The sequence below is a fragment of the Hippichthys cyanospilos genome, chromosome 17, assembly GCF_059441005.1.
Source record: "Hippichthys cyanospilos isolate Australia breed blue-spotted pipefish chromosome 17, RoL_Hcya_1.0, whole genome shotgun sequence".
Lineage (NCBI taxonomy): Eukaryota > Metazoa > Chordata > Actinopteri > Syngnathiformes > Syngnathidae > Hippichthys > Hippichthys cyanospilos.
In genome coordinates, this window is record NC_142385.1 from 3,174,328 (window position 1) to 3,196,586 (window position 22,259).

The window sequence follows — 22,259 nt, forward strand, 5'->3', positions numbered from 1 at the left end:
CTGTGTGGGGTTCGTTTGCTCTCACTGAGCCCACTTAGGTTCTCTCCGTGCACTCCGCCCCGTTATTTTAATAAAAAAAAGTAGTAGTTAAGTAGTTAAATAAATGACACACACACACACACATTGAAAGTGCACTTTAAGTTAAATAAATTGAATTCGTTTCACCAAATTAAAATTGAGTTGGTTCAACTTCAACTTCCTTGTCAGGAACAGAGAAAAGCATATTAATTCTTAAGTAACAGGTTTCCTAACTTGCATTGCTGTTACTGAAATAACAACTGTTTCCATCTAATGGCGATTAATAGATTAACAAAGTTGGAACATTTTTCTAAACCTGTGGAAGACGAGAAAACAGACTGAAAACACAAATGCTCAGTTTTTTATTGATCACATCACACCACATACGTATATATTACCTTCCATCTCACAGTTTACCAACATTACGGTAATATATATATATATATATATATATATATATATATATATATATATATATATATATATATATATATATATATATATATATATATATATATATATATATATATATATATATATATATATATATATATATATATATATATATATATATATATATCAGCAATAACGTAAAATCCCCCAATTAATACGTGTTCATTGCATTTAGACTTCCTCGCCCTGTTTTAAACTTGCTCATTTTCCATAATTACTGGGCGTGTCAAACCTCCAGTTAAAGAGAACAGTTTGCAGTCATTTTAAAATGAAGCTTTCATGTTGTATTCTTAAAATTTATTTTAAGAATTTTCTTAAACTTATTTAAGGTCACAGGACACATACAGTATGACCACCAAAGAACAATGTACACAGAAGACATGCATGAGACACCAGGTCATAATCTTGCCAAATATAGTGATTTTATTTTCTCAGAGAAACATGACTGAGTGGTATTAAATACTAAAGTTGTCTCCATATATTTTTTGTAAGAAAATAATTAAACTACAAATATTAATTAAAATACTGATCTGGCAAGGCTTTGGACCAATATACTTTGAATTGAATGGAACTGGTACATTAAATTTTACTGGTGACTGATGCAATTCATTACATCACAGACTTCAGTATTAGTAATAGTGAAGTCTGTGCATTACACTTAACCACATTACTTGTACTGGTCAATTCCATTCCAGCAACACACAGCTTTACAAAGATTGGACGTGTATTTTGAAAGTATCCCAGGTGCATGTTGGTCTTGCAGCTATTTCCATGAAATGAGAGAATCTTACAAAGTTTTTCCACAGAGAGATGTTCAAAATTGTGTACAAACAAGTTGTACTTCAAACTTTCCATTGACAAAACATGGAGGAGTCAGACTCATAACAGGAAACGACGCCTGGTTTCACAAACCCTAATGAAACTAATTTACAAATTAAAAGGAAATGTGCCGGAGAGGGGGGCGAAGATTTTACCAGAATGACAGGTTTCAGAACAGCAAGGTCACTGATTCGCTTTTCAATAGTAATTCGTTTACTTATACCACAAACAAACAATGTTTTTGAATTGCCACTAGAGGGACACAAAGGTTTGCACGAGTTCATGCACACTGACACAGAGAGAAGCCCGGGCTCCTGATGATTATTCGTCAAATCTTCCATCCAGGATGGTCTCAAATGAAAAGGGGACAAACTTGAAGCCCTGGCCGGAGTAAAACTTATTCTGGAACTCCACCCTGAAAAAGAAGAATTGAGTGGAATGAGTGTGTGTGTGGAGAGTAAGGAGGTTTCATAGTGTCGGCATACCTGTAATGCTGACGTGTGTGTGTGTGTGTGTGTGTGTGTGTGTGTGTGTGTGTGTGTGTGTATATATATATATATATATATATATATATATATATATATATATATATATATATATATATATATATATATATATATATATATATATATATATATATATATATATATATACACACATATATATATATATATATATATATAATTTTTTTTAATATGTTTTGAATATAATTGTAGGTCTCGTTATCATGAAATTAAAAAAAAAATTATATATATATATATATATATATATATATATATATATACAGTCAGCCCCCGGCTTACGAGCACCTTGATTTGCGAACATTTCGCCTTACGAGCGTGGATCAGGGAGATTTTTGTCCTCCGCTTACGAGCAAACCACTCGCCTTACGAGCATTCCAACTAACCAGTCAATGAGTATGTAGATATGTTCTCGCCTAACTGCGTCAACATATTCAGCAGTTGCGTCATCTACAATCATTAACAGATACTTGTGGCGGTAACGTGAACGCTATTGGTCTTACAACCTCACACTGACTGTCTCACTCACGGTGTCTAAATATATTACCATTTAAGTGTAGTGTTTGTACAGCTAAAGGGAAAAACAGCTGACATGAAATTAAATGTGCCGATTGCAGGACAAAGAATTGTCATTGGTTTAAATGTGTGTTTTTTTTTAATTAATTGTCAATACATTCCAACCGTTTAAAAAAAAAGTGTGAATAATTATCAGTCAGTCAAGGAGACGCCAATATGCTATTGGTCGATTAAGGTCACCCGGTCTCACTCACGGAGATGCTATTGGCCGGCGTCACACGTCAATCACAGAAATGCCGATATGCTATTGGCCGAACGCCTTTATCTAGCTTGATGGGACAGGATGGAAGGAAGTAGAGAAAATGAGTGAAAAACGGAATGTTTTGAAGACTTTGCAAACTTTATCTGTTAGACATAGCTTCTAAAATTACTAGCAGCGGTAAAGGAAGAAATAAGAGGATGATGTTTTAGTATCTCCGTGATTTGCACCATGACTGAAAGAGTTACTGTAACACTGTAAGACCAATAGCCTACCTGCGTTGCCGTACTAACTCAAGACGTTGAGCTCTGCACCCTGTTACCGGTGGTATTACAGTGCTATATAATGGTTGCTTGACAAAACTGCATGTCATGTTAATCGGCGACCTCCCGACATGCTTTGGGACAGCGCCGTTGTTGCAATTCTGTGAGATGAAACCAACAGTGAACTGACGCTCGAACAAGCTATAAGTGTGGTGCCTAGTTAATACAACACACACAACCTCCCCTCCGCCTCCACCCAGCTCAATTCACGTCGGGAAAAACAGCTGACATGAAATTAAGTGTGCCGATTGCAGGACAAAAAATCGTCACAGGTTTAAATGTGTTTTAATCAATAAGATGTCAATACATTCCAACCGTTTAAAAAAAAAGTGCGAATAATTATCAGTCAGTCAAGGAGACGCCAATATGCTATTGGTCGATTAAGGTCACCCGGTCTCACTCACGGAGATGCTATTGGCCGGCGTCACACGTCAATCACAGAAGTGCCGATATGCTATTGGCCGAACGCCTTTATCTAGCTTGATGGCACAGCTGGTTGGGATGGAAGGAAGTAGAGAAAACCCTGACTGAAAAAGTTACTGTGACACTGTAAGACCAATAGCATATCTGATTTACCGTATTGACTTCGAGCATTCATCTCTGCTCATCTCTGCTTATCTCAGCACAAGTCATGTCTTACCAAAGGTAAAAGTCATTTTTCCTTTGTATTTATTATTTAATGCAACTGTACAGTAGATTATGTCACTCAATATTAATATATGTATACAGCGTGATGATTTTACCTAAGGCTTCTGCGCGCGTTGCACGCATTCACGAATTAACATGGGTTTGGATTGCCCGCTATACGAGCAATTCGAGATACGAGCGTAGCCGCTGAACGGATTAAGTTCGTAACCCGGGGGCCCACTGTATATATATATATATATATATATATATATATATATATATATATATATATATATATATATATATATATACACACACATATATATATATATATATATATATATATATATATATATATGTATATATATATATATATATATATATATATATATATATATATATATATATATATATATATATATATATATATATATATATAATTTTTTTTTTAATATGTTTTGAATATAATTGTAGGTCTCGTTATCATGAAATTAAATTACATGGGAAGTGACCCTCCTGCGGAGGTCACCATGTCTGTTATAGCTATGGACAACAGGAAGAGGAGTGTTTATTGCTGCATTTACCGTAAAAGTCATTGAATCCCTTGAAACGTGCAACATATTATTATGAATCTGTCTTTATTTGAAAGAAAAACATGACGAGTGGGGCATTACTTTCCTCTGGGTTCAGGCCTCAGCGAATAAGGGGAGCTGCTTAGGAATGTCTCCAAGCCGTGGCAAATATTTGGTCTACCAGAGCTGTGAGAGGGCAACACTTAAAATGTGGAAAGAAACGAGAGATCCTCTCATCTGCTTCCCCACACATCTGTGGAAGATGGAAAAACTTCTGCCTTGCACGCACCACTTTGGCCTTGTAATCTTTTGTGTGCAAACAACTCATCAGCATGTGCGTGTGAAGAGCGGGCACCCAAGCAGAGGGTCAGTCTTGACTGCTGTTAATTCTGAGCACAAGTATTTCCATTCGCTCATATCCGTGAAAAATACCCAAGGACTCTTTTTAACCTTAACGGATACCTGTTGAGCTGACACATTTCTGCTTTATTAACCAAGTAACATTCTGTGGCATTCTCCGACTAGGAGTGGAACATATGGACTGACGTATAGGATCACAGATGTATTTCGCAAGCCTGAAGAAACAAGCTGCAGATACAGGTTGAGCTGATATGCCTTGATTTATTAACTAAGTAACATTTCACAGCATTCTTCTCCTGGTGTGTGTGCATGGACTCAGTCTGTATAGGGTTGGGTCATTTTTTTGAGGTTTATTTGATCTTCTGAATTTCATCTCGGTTGGTTTGACTCATTGTTTATAAGTCTATAAAAAAACATTAGTATTTGAAAAGATGCCACATAAGTCAAACTAAATCTCAAAAATTTGGACGATATCTGTTTACACGAGTAATTACTTTATTGATCACCATATGATTACCTTAATGAGACTCTAATGAAAAATACCATATACAAGTCGACCACATACAAAATTCGACCCTTTCTTTTTTACTTCCATTTGGGTGAATTTTACAAAAAGTATATAGTGAGTATAAATACTCATGACTTTACTGGTTACACATATCATGGCTGTCCAATTAAAGCACATAGTGTGCGTTTTTAAAATGACCAAATTACAATACTTTTAGACCCCTTTCTTCATCGTATATCAAATAACATACGGTTGTGGTTATGGGCGGGACTGGGTGGGACAGAAACGGGTCAAGTGCAAGGCAATGTCCATGCTGAAACTAATGTTGCAACAATAATACGATTTGACGTTTCAACGCTTTATTTTTTTGACACAGCTGAATATAAGGTTGTCGAAAAGCCCTAAAAGTCATCACCACTATCTGACACGTCAAATAGCTCCTCCCATTTCAATCCCGGAATTCCTCTATGTCCTGCTTGTCATTTACGCAAAGATCCTCATTAATTTTCCACCGGTAGTCATCTTCGGACCCGTCCAATTTGATTGAAATGGAGGACTTTGGAAATTATTTGCTGATCATCTTACTTGGGATAATATCCCAAGCATTCTTTACCCAAGTGACGACTGCTGTGAGATCAGAGTGTGGAATGTTGCCCTTCGCTGTTCCGAAGAGGCAATTAGGCGACACTTGATGAAAGTGTGCTTTTCAAAGTTCTGTACAAACGCTCTGAAACAGATGCATACTATATCGAATTATATTATATATATATATATATATATATATATATATATATATATATATATATATATATATATATATATATATATATATATATATATATATATATATATATTACTTATTCCACTTTTGAATTAATCTTATCCAACCACAGATATGTGGAAAAAAATTGGTCTGTTTTGTGTTATGCGGTTATAAGTCCTCCTCCAAATATGGTAGTTCTAAATGTTCAAAAGACTGATTATTGTTCAACAAACTGGTACGTGCATAAAGTCTACAAAAAATATATTAAGAAAACTGTAAATTAAAGTTGATATACTTTTTGTTGCCAACCATGACCCCCAAAACCAAGGTACGTACCAAACCGGGACTTCTGTGTACCGTTACATCACTAGTATGTCAACATGTGGGCTGAATTTCTTGACCATTGAAATTACCTACACTGTTTGTTTAAATGTATAAATGAACGTGTGTGTAAAAAAAAAAAAAAAAAAAAAAAAGCAGCTGAAATGAAGCCATTTTTCCCCCAAATTGCAGCCTATTAGTAATGAAAATTGCATTCTGCAAAAAATTGTCGATTTGAATTTTGATAAGTCAATCATAATAGATAGACTGATGGATAGATTGCTCAATCTATCATTGTTTTGTAAATACTGTAGCAGGAAAAACATGTTTATTTTTTTATGATGCTTACCCATCCAATCCCAACCAAAAGATTGACAGAAAGGATTGTTTAATTGTTCAGTTGTATTTTACATAGTAGTGGTAATCAGTATTAATTCAACATGCTCCTGGCAATGTTTTAAACTTGATAATGTCTTCTAATGGGCTAATGTTTATACTCAGTGGTGCAGGTTGTATTGGCATGTTGAAAATGGTGCAAGGTGGAGATGGATCTGAAGGGGCTCTCCAGTTATTTTCAGTCCCTTGAGCTCACAGTTTGGTAAACAACTTTGGGGCAGGAATGTTTCATGTTCCGTTCATTCTTCATGCACTTGTCAAGCTCCTCTTTGGCAAAGATATTTGGTTCAAAAGGTGAAAAATGACAGCTCACTGTGTATGGTTTTTGTCAAGGATTCCTTGCATGGGCTTATGAGGTCTCTGATATGCTGAAATGTCGTAATGAACAAAATTGGGCACGTCCTGTGACTGTTTGTGTTTCTCACCAGTGAAGACGCAGGGCATGCAAAAAAGCAGATAGCCCCTCCATGATGAGCAGAATTGCAACCGTGAGGGTGGCGAAGGCTGCAAAGATGATTGTGAGGCCGAAGAAACCACCACCACTCCGGGAGGACAAACCCAGGTGCATTACCATGGACCAAAGGACCTCTGACAGCTCTAAATACATACAGATACAAATTAATAGAAACAAACATACTCAGCTGCAAGAGTTTACTTAAAGTGCTACTGAAGTGCCCTGCATTCCTTCGGTTATAGCTACGTTCCAGCTGATCCTCTGTTTACATTCTGTTTACATTTCTAAAATTTGCCTTCTTCACTGACCTTTGCCAATTCTGTAGGTAACTAGAAATAAATACAGTGGGCCCCCGTGTTATGAGATGAATCCGCTCCGCGGTTGGGGTCGTAAGATGAATTTGCTGTAAGACGGGCAATCCAAACCTATGGTAAATAGCTATTGCGTTTAGAACCCCAGGTAAAAACATCAAAATTGTACATACATATTAAAAATTGGTACCAAAATAGTATAGTAAGTGCTACGTATCTATAATATATATGTATACAATCAGAAGACATCATAAATAAAAAATATAGAAAGGATTTATTTACCTTTGAGTGCCACTTGTTATGCCCATATTCCCTAATAAGGGTTATCTCCAGCCTCGTTTCCATATAAATCATCTTCTTACTTCGCTCTTTAACATCACTAGCAATCTTGGGACTCATGGCAAACCCTTACAACTTTGAATTAAGCAGTAAAATGCACTATAAATACGGTTTTGTAACCACTCACAATCGAACAAATTTTTATCGTTCCACCATTTTGAAACAAGTAAGGCCGAACAATAGCAGACCACCATCTCCATGAGGAGACGGCGACAAATAGCAGACCGGAAAAGAACAACTGAAAATAAGTGTAATTACCTAAAAACGCCTGCAGACGCAGACAAAAAACATAAATACAGCCATGCCCCTAGGGTTATGAGTTGTTTTGGGCACAAATCTGGGAAAATTCCATAAAGTAGGGATAAAAAAACTCCAGTTCACAACATGAAAATAACGTAAGTCAGGGACGTTATAACGCGGGGGTCCACTGTATTTTTATTAAAACCAGTCAATGTTGTAGTCATTTTGTGTGCTATCTTATCATCATGTGATTTGCATTGATGTTTGGAAAGTTATTTCTGGACTGGCCTCATCCAAACACATTGAATCCTTTAACTGAGAATATATCGCCCGTGGACATTCCCAAATATCTTTTGAACAAAGTATGACAAGCATGAGCCCGCCGAGCAAGGGTCCTCTTCGCTCGCTTAGCTTGCTCATGTTATCCGAAAAGTGGCTCTCATGGTTCTTTGAAGATCGTAGTTTCGTGGATCACGATCACGCTGGAGCCGTGACAAGTACTGTTTCTACTGTCTTCTCTATGTACTGTTATCTGTCTGTCTACACGTGTTGATGCACTGGTTCTGCTCTGTTGTCTAAAATGCTATGATGTCACCACATACAGTAGAAGCTATTTGTTGCACTGATTTTTATGTTTTCAAAAACATCTTAGCATTGTGCAGACCTAAAAGGACATTATGCTGCTAATTTAAATATACAATGGTTAGTTTATTTACTGTATTTCTCAGAGTACAAGTTGAATTTTTTTCCTCATTTTCATCACATATATTAGGAGGGTCAACTTAGAACCGCATAACTCAAAACAGATCAGTTTTTTCCACATTCCAACTCTTTCCTGTGTTTGAATGATATAATTCGAATTCAAAATATCAGGTCATTTACAAGGTTTAAAATGATTGTAAATACCTCTAATTTGATATAGTTTGCATTAATTTTAGATTGTTTGCACAGAACGTCAAAAAATGCAATTCTGTCAAGCACTGCCGGATTGCCTCTTTGTTGTCAACAATGAGGCTGCATGAATCATTTTTCCGGCAGACTTTGAAGCATGATGAAAAGGAAAAGATGGGTTGACTTGTTTCCTTCAGCCCTTGAATGTGCGCTTGAACAAGCCGGTATGGATGTCGGCAGGTGGGAGGAGAAACAGCCAAGGGCAACCTTCCACGCTCTGATCTCACAACAGTCGTCACTTGGGTAAAGAACACCCCAAATAAAATAATCAGCAAATCAGCAAGACCACCATTCCAAACAAATTGGACAGGTCCAAAGATGGAAGAGTAAGGAGGATGTTTGCACAAATACGAGCAGGAAAGAGAGGACGTCTGGTTATTAAATGATAGGAGGTATTTGGCGTTTATGATGACTTTTAGGGCTTTTAGACAAATTAATTTTTACCTGTGTCAAAAAAATAAAGCAATGAAAACTTCAAATCATTTTATTCGTGCAATATCAGTTTCAGCATTTATGTCCAGACGCACGCATACATTGCTTCGCTCTTGTCTCGTTTACGGCCCACCCCTCGCTCCCATCACCGCAGCAGTATTTTATTCAATATATGATGAAGAAATGCATCTAAAGATATTGTTATTTCACCATTTTAATAACACACACTATGTGTTATAATTTGACAGCCATGATCTATGTAACTCCTAAAATCAGGGGTAGACTTATACAAGCAGTTTTGTAAAATTCACCCAACTTGAAATAAAAAAAACATAGAAGTGAGGTCCATGTACTCTGTGAAATACGGTAATGTTTGGTTTGACAGAGAACAACCTGTGTGCTGCTCCTTTTCAAAGATGACAGTAGTGTCAAACGGTTGCCTCTTGTAAAGTGAGTTGAGTTGACTGCCACCACACAGCAATGTTATCTCAAATTTACCCAGGCAACACTGGATAGTTTGTCGTATGTGTTTTTACTTACGCGCATGAGCCAAGCTGAGGGCCCAGAGACGGAGATAGGAGGCCGTGTTAGAGATGCATCCCAGACAGTACTCTATGGTGTGGATGGCCTGATGGACAGCCACATCACCAAAGTCAAACTGGAGGAAAAGAAACAAATACTGTAATTAGAATGCAATATGTTTTTAGTTTTTGATCCTTCAAGTTTTTACTTCTAGTGGTAACGTAAAAAAATCAGTCAAGGTTTTAGCACATTTTTTAATTTTGACATCTTTTTCAACCAGACAAACATCATGCAGTAGTTTTTCCATGCACACGTCATGCTACTCTACTCAGTCAGGTTAAGCAATTCCTAAGTATGCCTCTGCATGTATTTTAAGCACAAGACGGCCCAGTTTTCATTGATATAAAAGTCTCTTTTAGACAGAACCTATAAAAGCACGACAATGTCTGTTCTGAATTGACACTGTCAATTCTGTGTGCGTAATCACCCTGCATTTCCTACAGATAATTTTATGCAGAACCCAAGTAGGCTAAAACACAAGGTCACAAACCTATGACCAAATATTTCCCTCAGAATTTTCACGTAAAAAAAGCACAATTTATAGTTTCATCAATCAAATGATGTCCAGGTCCCATGGCTGCAAAGCAACTCCGGATCATCACACTACCACCAACATGTTTTGACTGCTGGTATGATGCTTTTTTGCTCTATACCAGATTAGACAAACAACATTAAAACTGCACAAAATAAAAGATTGCCACATGCTTTGGGAGCATATTCTAAGGATCGATGACACTTATTCAGAAAATTTATGGTATGTACTTGACTGCCCATGCCCATTTAGTGCCAGCAACATTCAGAAAGAACCGTTTCTTGAAAGACAGACTTGACTTTGTAGTCTAGCCAGTTTATAGAAGAATACTTGCTTTGATGTTTTTACTGGCGTGTTTGAGTTCCATCCAGGTTTACGGTCTTTGTTCAAAATGCAGGTTGTTGTGCTTATTGTACAAAAAATTAAACTGAAACAAAACAAATTTGTGTGATCAGTTTTGTAGCAAATACTGTGGACTGACATGAACTACTTTTAGTCTGTTTGTCCTACACGATCATAGAGGTGGATATGTTTGTGTATTGTCCATACATTCACACCATCCTGGAACAAGACAAGCCTTTCCTGTATAAAGTAGGCAGAGCAACGGCCCTATGGTGCTGTTGCTCAATTTGGCTTGGTGCTGGCCGGGTTTCCTCTTTCCATGCTTGTCTTTTGTTCTTGGACTCTGGAATTGAGTTCATGGAAGTAGCCTCATTGTTCCCATTCAAAGGGTCTCCAACGTAAGTGGCCAGAGAAAACAAAACTGGCCAGTATGATGTAATGGCAAAACACATTAAGGTTGATGGTCTCTGAGATACAGGACACTATCAACATGGTAGAACATTTACAATTGGTTAGCAATAGCCTAAAAAGAAAAAAGAAAAATAAAGGGCAATTTACAGCTGATTGAAAATGTAAATGAACTTGACACTGGTAGTGTCAGGTTTAATTTGTTTGACCACAATCAAACGATCCATCCATTTTCTATACCTATCCCTGGTGAACTACACTCAATTATTTTCTATTTAAATCAAGGTTAATATAGTTAAGATTAGTATATATATATAAATATATATATATATATATATATATATATATATATATATATATATATATATATATATATATATATATATATATATATATATATATATAAATTAATTAAATAAAACTACCAAAAAGAAAATAGATGATAGTTGCTCGCGAATTATTACTATGCAACTTTTAGAGACTATTGTTTAATTCTTATTTTGCACTTCACAATGATCAACATATTTACAAAAATAAAACAAATTTCCGAATTAATAAACACAAAAAAATTGAAAAGCAATAAAACCAAACAAACTTGCTATAAAAACTAATTGTATTTTCATAGTTATGCCAACAATATACAGAGCTGAGTTGCACCTATTAACATCCTGTACTGTTGTTGTAGACCCATGAATGTGGTGAGAACAAATAAAACAATCAACTAGGGAAAAAAAAACCCTGTGTTATATTCACTTAAGCATTAGGAATAATGTCAATTGTCAATGACAAGCATTAGGGAAAAAATGCAATAAATTCTAGGAATCATCTTCCCTGTCTAGATCTCAATTATAAACAAAATTAAATGCAACAATAATAATAATAATAATAATTAAAAGAAATAATAAAAAGACCGCACAAAAACACAAATCAGCATGACAGCATCCAAGCATGCTGAAAAACCATACCATATCTTACCGGTTCTTCCTCTGCATGCTTGAAAGTAAGCAAAAGTAAAAAATTAGTCAGAGTTTGGTGACTAATGGGTATGATGATTGTAATAATCGCTGGACTCAATGAATGGCGATGACAATCATGAAGTTATGTACACAATCTGAATTAAAAAATAAGACTAACACAATACCAAGTGAACCCAAGAGCACGCAGAGACAGGTAAGATTGGAGAACATCTGGTTTATTGAATCCAGAAAGGAGAGATTGGAAGGCACTGGAACCTGGTTTGCACACAGAGGCTTGGGAAGCACGGGACAGACATATGAAGCCAAGTGTCCAATAGTCCGATCAAGAGGAGGCAGAATCGTACTCAGGGAGACAGAGCGCGTCTTCTTACCAGTCCAGCTGCCATTAGTGCATTTGGTAACAGGCAAGGTCAGAATCTGGGCAGGCAGAACAGGGCAGGGGATGGGGGGGAACACAATGGTCAGGACAGCAGGCCAAAGATGGGACATCCCACAAAATGCTGGTGAACTGGAGGGCTGATCAGGGTGCAGGCAGTGGAAGTCAAGATCATCGTAACATGCAAGATCAGGCGAGAAGGGGACCCAGGACAGCTCCTCAGACCCACACACAAAAACTGGCTTGATCGTGGAAACGTGGAAGGTGCAGACACATGGAGCGAGTTAGGACGAGGCACATTACTGTGGGGTCAATCACCCTTTGGATGGAGAAAGGTCAACTGGGGTGGACAGCTTGCAAGACTCCTCACGGAGGGGTAGATTATGGATGAACAGCTAGGCCCTCTGGCCCACTTGTTAGGTTACTTGTTCGCTGCTGGTTGGTAATATACATGTACCGCTGCCCTGCTCCCCGAAGAGCACAAAAAACCTCCAACAAGCTTCCAGGCCTGCCGATAGTGCTGGGCAAATGCAAAGTCTGAAGGATAGGAGGTGTCATTGTCTAGCACTGGAAATATTGGGGCTTGGTAGGCATAAACACACTTGGAATGGAATGAGGCCTGTATCAGAATTGGTCATGGAGTTGTAGGTGTACTCAGCCTGTGGAAGTTGCTGAGACTAGAAGGACGGTTTATTAGACTCAACCTCCTGGTTAACTCTCTTGGTCTTTTTTTTTTTTTGCTTGGCCATCTCTATTAGATGGATGCTTTCCGCTCTGCTCCTGTCCCACCCTTACGTCCTTGCTCTGCAGACTTTGTCGTGTGCCGTTTGCTGTCTCAACTATTACTGTAGTCTCTAATTATAGATTTGTTCAGCTGGACTATTGACTCAATGGAATTTTCTCAAAGAGAAAAGGCTGGGGCGAGCTTTCCCGGTCTTCTGGGATAGCAGCCAGTGGATACACCTTCGAAATGGATGGTGGTGTGTTTATCAAACAACATCTGCATTATTGGAATTTTGATAACAGAGTACTCCTGGTTGGAATTGATAGATTTCTGATTCGTCTGTTAAATTAATTTTTTTCGTACATTTTTCGAATGCCTGTCTGTTTGGGGTTCACTACCTGTTCAAGTTCCGAGGTTTTCTTGACAGCATTTGGTCAAGCGAACGAGTGAATTCGACTACAGCTTTGATGTGGTTGTACAATCATCGCGTGAAATGGCTGTCATCGCCGAGAAGTTGGCACCTCATCTGAAAAGAATTAAAATGGAAATGCTGGATATGTCCCTCCAGGGACTTGGAAATCCATCCTTTTTGTTGAGGTGAACAAATGGCCAAGCATTTCCCAGAGGACAACGTTGACTATAGGGCCTGGAAAACAGCTGAGGCAATGCTCAGCCCAAATGGCAGCACCAATACTTATAAAGTCCCACTTGAGTATTGAACTCAGTCTTCCACTCACACCCCTCCGGAATCCGGATGAGATTACGTAGACATTGTAGGTAGAGAAGTTTGCTGCACCTTGGAGGGGGTAAAAATCAGATGTCTTCAGTGGAAGGAGGTATCTGTTTTTGACAGTGGTCATTCAGGCCAAAATAATCAATTCAGAGTAGGAAGGCCTTATCCTTCTGCACAGAAAAGAACCTCACCCCAGAAGTAGAGGACACAAGGGTGGATGATTCCTGCTGCCAAAGTGTGGGTAATGTATTTTTCCATAGTCTGACATTTGGGAGTAGTCAACGAATAAAGACAGTCCTTAGGAGGCGGCATGACAGGTAACAGTTTAATGGTGCAGTCATGGAGAAGATGCTGGGGCAGGGCTGTGGCTCGAGCTTTGCTGAAGACCAGGTGGACGTAATGGTAATCGGGCCAAATCTCTGGTGGTGATCGGGTAATTGAATGGAATGTGGTCAGAGAAGTAGGTGAGGGAGCATAAACTGTCTGAAGTTGGTAGACTGTGACAAAGACTTTTTCTTTGTTCCAGTTGAAAGGTGAAACATTTCACTATATTTAACTCCATAATCACATCATCACCAACGCTTAACAAACAAAACTACCTACACTTCATCGAATTGATAATACAAAGACAAGTACGGGAAATCGTTTACACTGATTACAGCTTTGAACTACTATACTAATACTGTCTTATGTTTTATTTGTGAGCTAATTTTTGAAATATAGAATGTGAGAAAATAGTGATCATGAAATGTTGGTGTTTGTGTAATATCATGAGTGTCTGCCAGTCTGATATTGTTCACTATGCTAAATGGTGCTTTAAGGCAATATTAAGGTCCTTAATCTCATGTTTCTCCTGTTGATAAGCATGTCTTCATGGAATATCACTGCCTCGAAAAAACAAACAAACTGATGAATGTAGTCTTGTGAAAATACAGTTATGCAATATGTTATCAAAACACAAACACTCAGTCGTAGTATGCATAAGATCTGGGGGACACCAAAACCTCTGAGTCAACTGGGTGGTATTTTCAGAAATTCCATTCCCTGGTTCTCATGAAAAACACCTCAGTGTTTATGTTTCTGAAATGGAAAATCCAACTCTTATCTGCTCTAGTCCATCAAACAGGCCTCCCTTTCTTTTTGAAAGCACTCATTGCACAATCTCCTCCTACTACCAAGGAGAAAACATTATTTTGTATATATAGTACTGTATATTGTATCAATTCAAAATAAAACTGTTCTGTTAAATAAAAAAAATAAAATAAATACTATGCCTTATCTGTGCCTTAGCTTCTATTAGAATGATTCTAAAGTTGGTAGAGTAGCCCAAAATTACGAGTAACTGTTGTTTTAGAAATGGGAGCAGGGGTGAATGGCATGAGCACAAATTAGTACAAAACATAACAACATGCAGAAAACACACACACACACACCACAAAACCTGTCTGTTGTCGTAGGGTCAGGAAATAAATAGAATAAATTTGATTAAAGTGTCATTTTAAAAATAGATGATTTGAAAATGAGCCAAATTGAGTTTTCGCACAAGAGGTAAGAGTATTAGATGGATGGTTAACAAGAAATTTTTTCAATAGTTACTATCCACCTAATTGTGGAATTTAAGCAAGTTATGCATAAGCAATGAAAAGCTATTTTTCACACAAGCTGTGAAAGTTTACATTAAAACTGATGTAAAATCAGGATACAATACTGTCTGAACATTTTGAAGATTATTTTTCTTAAAATTCCAAACCTTATTTAAATACATGTTTGTTGTATTTATAACTTTGATTAAAAATCTTTGATGGTGATTTTGATATAAAACTGTATCATTAAAGCACAATGGCAGGTCAATGTGATTTTTGTTGTTAATTTAATGCTGACTTTGTTCATGGGAATGGCTGTCAGTAAGTTTATCAATAAAAAAAAAAACTACTTTCTGTATACTTTTGGGTTGACATTGCTACTTTTCATTTTTAAGCTTCATTTTCATAGAAATACTGTTATTGTATTGCTGTTGATATGTGAAATTTTGTCGCTCTTTGTACTTGGTAAGTACTTGGTACTGTACTTTGCATTTTTAGGCAAAGAAAAAGAAACTATGAAGGAAATTTTGACTGTATTCAATGTTTGCATTTTTCATGTTTTTTTTGGATGACGTAATGAACAATTGGTTCTAAAGGATGAGTCCTTCCCCCCACCTAGGCCATTAAATTAAGATTTCACTGTATAATTGCTGCCTCATTAATTTGAACTAAAGACGCCACACATCTTCAAATCATGTTAGGATTTCTTTTAGATGAACGACTGCAACGAATGGGCGATTTCATGCACTCACCTCATCACCCTCCTCTGAGTGTTGAGAGAGCTGGTCGTGGTCCATGATGCCAGCCTCATCTTCTGTGGGCCCGTTGCCCACCCGCACCCCTCCAAACTTCTGCGTGCCCTGTTGGGTGAGCCCGGTGCATGATGAGGACACGCCTGTTCGCTCTAAAGATTGCTCTAGATTCTCTGCAGGGGTTTCTTGCATCTTCTGTGACTAGATACAAAATTCACAAGAGCTTTGTCGGGCTTTAAGCAAGCCTTAGTTGGCACGCTGTACATAGCTGGCCGAGTAAACATGGCACCCTAAACAGATTTTGAAGTGTTTTGTTTCAAACTGAAAGCATAACACTAACTTTTAGTAATACCGAAACAAGGTTTATTCATATTACATTTTGTGAATGATATTCAATCATTTTTTGGAATAAAAAATCCTCGCACAGATTCTTTGCCCTCTTTTTGGTGATTGAACATGCCTATTTGTCAAACACTGTCAGAAATGTAAAAAAAAAAAAAATGCAGTCTTTGATCTCATCAATGGTTACTTAGTAACATTCTTCTGGTTTCTACTGTTCTCAGCTGACCATGGACAAAAGTAATGTGAACAATTAAGATCATCTGTTCTTAGGGTGCTCTCAGGCTGCTAGGTCAGGATTTTCAAAGCGCTTCTAAGGCAAGCTTTAAGCACCTGTCATCTCATGGCAAAAAAAACAAAACAAAACAAAAAACAAGCATATTGTGCAATACAACATATAATGAAAGACAGAGAAGAAGCATAAAAGGTTATATTGCAAAAGAGAATAGTTTGAAAGTCATGATGAAATTGACATACCAGGTGCTTTTTCCACAGGTGCTGACGCCTAAGCACCATAGTTTTCACAATCAGCATACATGGTACACATGCAAGGGCAATGAGCACCAACAAAACCTGGATCCCCATCTATAGGTTCAAACAGAGAGGTGTCAACAAAATGTGGTTGACTTTTAGTTCTGTTTGCGCCATGCTAATTTTATCATCTTTTGTAGTTGATGTCAATGTGGCATGACCTTTCCTTTTGAATGTTTGTCTCAGGCTGTAAGATCTGTTGGGGGTGAGTGTGTGTATGTGTGGGAAAAGTAAAAACAAATAATCAAGGTGAAGAAGAGTGTGAGGGGAGGCGCACCTGTCCCGCATAGAGGTATTTGGTAGTGGGGTCACTATAATTGAAGAGACACATATTGATAAAATGGATGAGCAGGCTGGGAGCATCTTTTGAGGTCATTGCGTCATAAGCTGTCCATTTGTAGAAGACCAGCAGGACAAGGTAACCAAACAGGCTGGACATGAAGACAATCTCAGGAATGAAGCCCAAGAAGATGTTTAGAGGCTTCTTAAAGTACCTGCCGGGAAATATAGAGTATATGTGTATACATTTTTAACCAATTATGATATATATATATATATATATATATATATATATATATATATATATATATATATATATATATATATATATATATATATATATATATATATATATATATAGTTGAAATTAAAAGGCCAATTCATCAAAGAAAACTATGCATGCAAACATTTGCTTAATAAAATGGACAAACTAACATTAACATTTTTTTTTCATTCCCACTGTGACAGAGGCAAAGAACGAGACGGTGGAAATGGGCAATATGTGATGTGTTATTTTTAAGGATTTTTCTGCTGTTCATGGGTCACGCATGAATTCTGAAAATATATCCATGTTGTTAAAAGTGATATAGTAGTTTGTTTGGATTGATAATTAACAATATTTGATGCTACCAAAGTTGAATTATCAGCCATAGGTTTCTTTTTAATATACTTTATACAAGGGATGTCTTCAGCACATTTTTTTCATATCCGATATTGATACCAATACTTCAGCAGCCGATACTGATCCGATACAGATCAATTTTTTTTCACTCTAAATTTTGTTAATAATAATAATAATAATGATACATTTTGCCTGATTTTGACATCAAAAAACACCACATTCACTAAACAAACAGTGTTTCCTCATTTTTCGTAGTTAATAGGAACACCCTCCAAACCCCCGTAAAAAGTGAATTCCTCGAAGCATTGCCCCCACACCCCACCCCAAAGTGTATGAAATGTCTTTAGTAAAAGCCTCCCTGCCTTTCTTTCCCATGCCTAGTGATCTTCTACAGTAGTATGGAGGTTGAACAGTATTATTTGGGGCACAAACATTATTTTTCTATTTCAACACATAAAGAGTGATGAGCACTCACTCTCTACTCTCAACTCTGGCTGTAGCACAGAGTTACCACTATCCTTCCCTTCTCCGCCCATTCCCATATTGCATTGCAACTTCTTAAAGGGCCAGCCTCAGACTGTGTTTCCAGTCAGTTCACACGGCCCACGCCGCGCCCCCTACTTCACTATGGAGGACCGTAAGTGCCAAAATTCAATAAATAAATGTACCATTCAATAATAATTTAAAAAGTGTATTTAATTAAAAGTTTCAATAATTATTTAATCATTTAATTTGATTGGATTCATTAATGTAATTAAATAAATGTTTCATTAACTAATTAAATGTTTTGTTTAATCAATGAAACATTTATGTAATTAAGGACACTTTTAATTAATAAATGAAAAATTGAATTATTGCTCTTTTACTTAATGAATGAAACATTCATTTAATTAGTGACACTTTCAATTAATGAATGAAACATTGAATTAATAACACTTTTAAACATTTAATTATTTAGTGATATATTGGACACTGTGTTGCGACATTTCATGAATTCATTTTATCTGTCAACCTCTCCTGTCAAGATTTGATAGGCGAGCCCTAACATGTTACCCTGCTCTTCAAGCCAAGACAGACAACCAATGTGAAGTACAGTGATCACTTGCTACTTCGCGCTTCGCCTATTGTGCCCTCAGTGCATCACGGATTTTTTGGGGGGAGAAAAGTAATTTATATTGCAGAGATGTGCCAGATAGGCAAGTTATTTATAAATGCACTTGTCACTGGCACTCCTTGGAAGTCGAACTACTCCTCCAGTACACGTATTCACTTTCATCTTAAACCTTATACTGTCAATGTATTGGTATGCCCTCTCTTTTCTTTGTCTTCCGTGTCTAGTCATGTGCCTATACGTTTAGCACTTCCTCAGACGTCCTATTAGAGCGAGTAACAAGAAGCTTACTGAACACGATTAAAACGCAGAGTTTATATTTTAAATTCCAATTTATTACAAAGGGCAAGAGGATCCAAAAGCTTGCTTTCGTCTCTCCTGTGTCTCTCCTGTAACCGCCTCTGTGCGCTCAGCTCACACGCACACATTACGAAAGTGCTCGTAAGCACATTGATTGACAGCTCGATCTCTGGGAGCCGATCCCGTGACTCGGAGGCGTGCCGAGAGCAAACGCACACACCACTCTGTGTGCCTACATAGACAGCAACGGAGAAATGCACAGCTTTGGAAATCTGACTTTTACCTAGATTTCTTTCTTTTTTTAATAAATTGAAATTTCAAGTGTATTGTTATGATATAAGAGTCATCACTTTAATTCGATGTCCGGGCAGCTGCTCGCGAGGGTTCAAAAGATGGAAAGTGGTAGCCACTGTTCAGTTAGCGTATATGGTTTAATCATTTAAGATTTAAGTAAATATGTGTACAGTCCTGCAGTAATATTTGTCTTAAATAATATGCATAGAATGAAGACTTTTCACACTTAAGGTGGGGCGGTGGGGGGGGGGGGGGCGGAAATAACTCTACTTCAATACATTCCTCCACTTTACGTTGTATAAAATTTTCTGCAAGCCCTGCTTCCACATACTCTGCAAGGTCTAAAATATCTCTACTAAACTCGCTTGAAAGCTCACGAAGATTCTCCATCATCATAGCCGCCATGTTTACAACCACTTCACGCCAAAGCATTGGATTGGATGAGATTTGAGCGAGACAGGCTTTGGAACCGATCACTAACTTTGACAAGTGAGGTTGACACATGATGTTTCATGAATTTATTTTATCTGTCAACCTTGCTCTTCAAAGTTTGATGGCCGTGTCCTAACACCTGATTGGTTATTCACTCGGCTTTTGGTCGCCGGGTGTTTCATGTAGCATGTTAAACTTCGCTTAGTAGTGCAGTTTAAAGTGAATCGAGAAAGCAGGGCACCGTTGAGAACTTTCATTTCTTTTCTGGGACTGTGGCAAAATCAATCTATTATCCTATACCACCCTTATTTTTTTTTTGCAGCAGCAAAACTGACTTGACAAAAAAAAAGTTTCAACGCACCAATCCAGTGGCCAATACTGTGCAAAATAAAGGTGCACTATCGCTATTTTGGCACAACTACATTTCAACAGCGTTGATTTTTTTTTTTTTTTTTTGGGGGGGGTGCACCTGTTGGTTGTAATTTTGACATAACCAGCTAACAAAGTAAATATTGGTGAAGGTAAGAAGGCAGTAGTTTTGGCAGTAATACTTACAGGTGGTTGAAAAGACTAAGAGTGACTCCAAACAGCATGTGGATGACACCAAGGATGACAGACATCTTCATTTTAAACGAGTTGAGGAATGTCAGCTTGTTGGTGGCAACGTTCCATATCTACGTAGATGAGAAGCAAGACTTACAGTAATACAAAGCACATTGTGGCATTGTACACTATACTGTAATTTTAAAACAAACAAAAAAAACAAGAAATATCAACTGATTATTGATTGTTTTTACCGGGTCAATTCCCAGAGGATAAGGCCCATTGAACACACCAGGAATAGCTGGGTCCAACTGTAGCACTGCATTTCCTTCAAGCGTTTCAAACCTTATTCACATGTAAAAGAGGAATGCAGTAGGAATATACTTTTTTAGTTTATTTTAATCGTACTGTCTTAAAGTAATATAGAAATACATCAATGCAGTTGAGGAAAAAACAGTTATAACAAGATGGTTAATGTGATGACCATGTTTTCATAATTTGTCTAATGTGACTAATCTGCCTGGAATAAAGAACGGGCTGGTTCCCTTATTGCTCTGCTGTACAGTATCTGAGTGTGAATGGTCCTGGAACTTACGGACTCCAAATATAATGGACAGAATGTAGAGTCCAATCGACTCAAAATGCCCTTTTGTACTGTACAGTGGTTGCCTAAAACTGATAGTTTAAAAAGGTTGGCACTGTGGTGAAATGTACAGAGACTGAAAAACGTATTCCCTGGTTGTATCACTGTTAGAGATCACAGATACACAATAAGAATAGAGCAGGCTAATAGACATATCGCCATGGCTGCAGCCATGTTGATAAGGCAAGCATTGGAAAACTTGTAAGCTTAGTGCCGTTGTTAGTACGGAGCAAGAGCATATGTATTTTCAGAGGTGGGCAGTTCGACAGTATTGATGAACTTTCCGTCACTTCATTGGGGACGGCTGACATTTCGCCGACAGAATGGCGGATTCAAGATTTAAAGTGTTTATTGTCATATGCACAGTGTAAAAACAAGTTTCTGATGAAATTCTTACTTTGCTGTCCACACGAATGCCGTAAAAAATAAGTACCAAGTTGAGACAAGAATTCAAGTACTGTCACAGTTCACCAGTTTGGCCACCTCACTTCCAGCTTCACATCCGCTCAGCCCTCCTGCTAATCAGCCTCGAACATTAACACCTGCAACCACTTACCCGCTCAGTATAAAGCCCGGTCACTTCCCTCCACAAACCGCCAGATCGTCTCTATGCGCTATGCCGAGCTTTCCAGCAATTCCTCCTGCCAGCCTGCCTGTTGTCTGACCCTGTTTGTCCCTGACCACCCGATTGCCTGCCGAATTGACTGGATCCTTGGTATTTCGACCCTGCCTGCCTCTGACTGCCCGCTAGCCTGCCGCTTTAAAAAGTCTGCCCAAGTCCCCTTCCCGTCTGCTTTCCTCCGCCCGGCCGCCAGCCAAACCCCAGCTCCCCTGACTCCGGAACCCCCCAGACCTCTGTGCCACGCTCCCGTCAGCTCCCACGACTACCCGCACCTTCTGTTCAATAAACGCTCTGCCATTGCCCTTACCAGTGCGTGCATGCTCTTGGGTCGTCTCTCCTCCCGCTGTAACA

At 37.9% G+C, this 22,259-nt stretch overlaps 1 protein-coding gene across 2 annotated transcripts in view; it reads right to left on the bottom strand.

Moving 5' to 3' along the window:
• Nucleotides 1-746: 746 nt before the first annotated feature.
• LOC148409240 (V-type proton ATPase 116 kDa subunit a 1-like) overlaps nt 747-22,259 on the bottom strand; it is a 36,836-nt gene continuing 15,323 nt past the window's right edge. The window contains exons 14-22 of one of the 2 annotated variants that reach the window (XM_088438847.1): nt 20,898-20,988; nt 20,656-20,774; nt 17,340-17,556; nt 17,009-17,116; nt 16,193-16,300; nt 12,023-12,040; nt 9,724-9,841; nt 6,882-7,053; nt 747-1,705 (exon numbers count right to left, since the gene is read on the bottom strand). In XM_088438847.1, the coding sequence (XP_088294973.1) occupies nt 1,612-1,705; nt 6,882-7,053; nt 9,724-9,841; nt 12,023-12,040; nt 16,193-16,300; nt 17,009-17,116; nt 17,340-17,556; nt 20,656-20,774; nt 20,898-20,988 (1,045 nt within the window). In that variant the 3' untranslated portion in view covers nt 747-1,611. Of the gene's footprint in view, nt 1,706-6,881; nt 7,054-9,723; nt 9,842-12,022; nt 12,041-16,192; nt 16,394-17,008; nt 17,117-17,339; nt 17,557-20,655; nt 20,775-20,897; nt 20,989-22,259 lie in introns of both variants that reach the window. The other variant, XM_088438846.1, reaches the window with a different exon arrangement.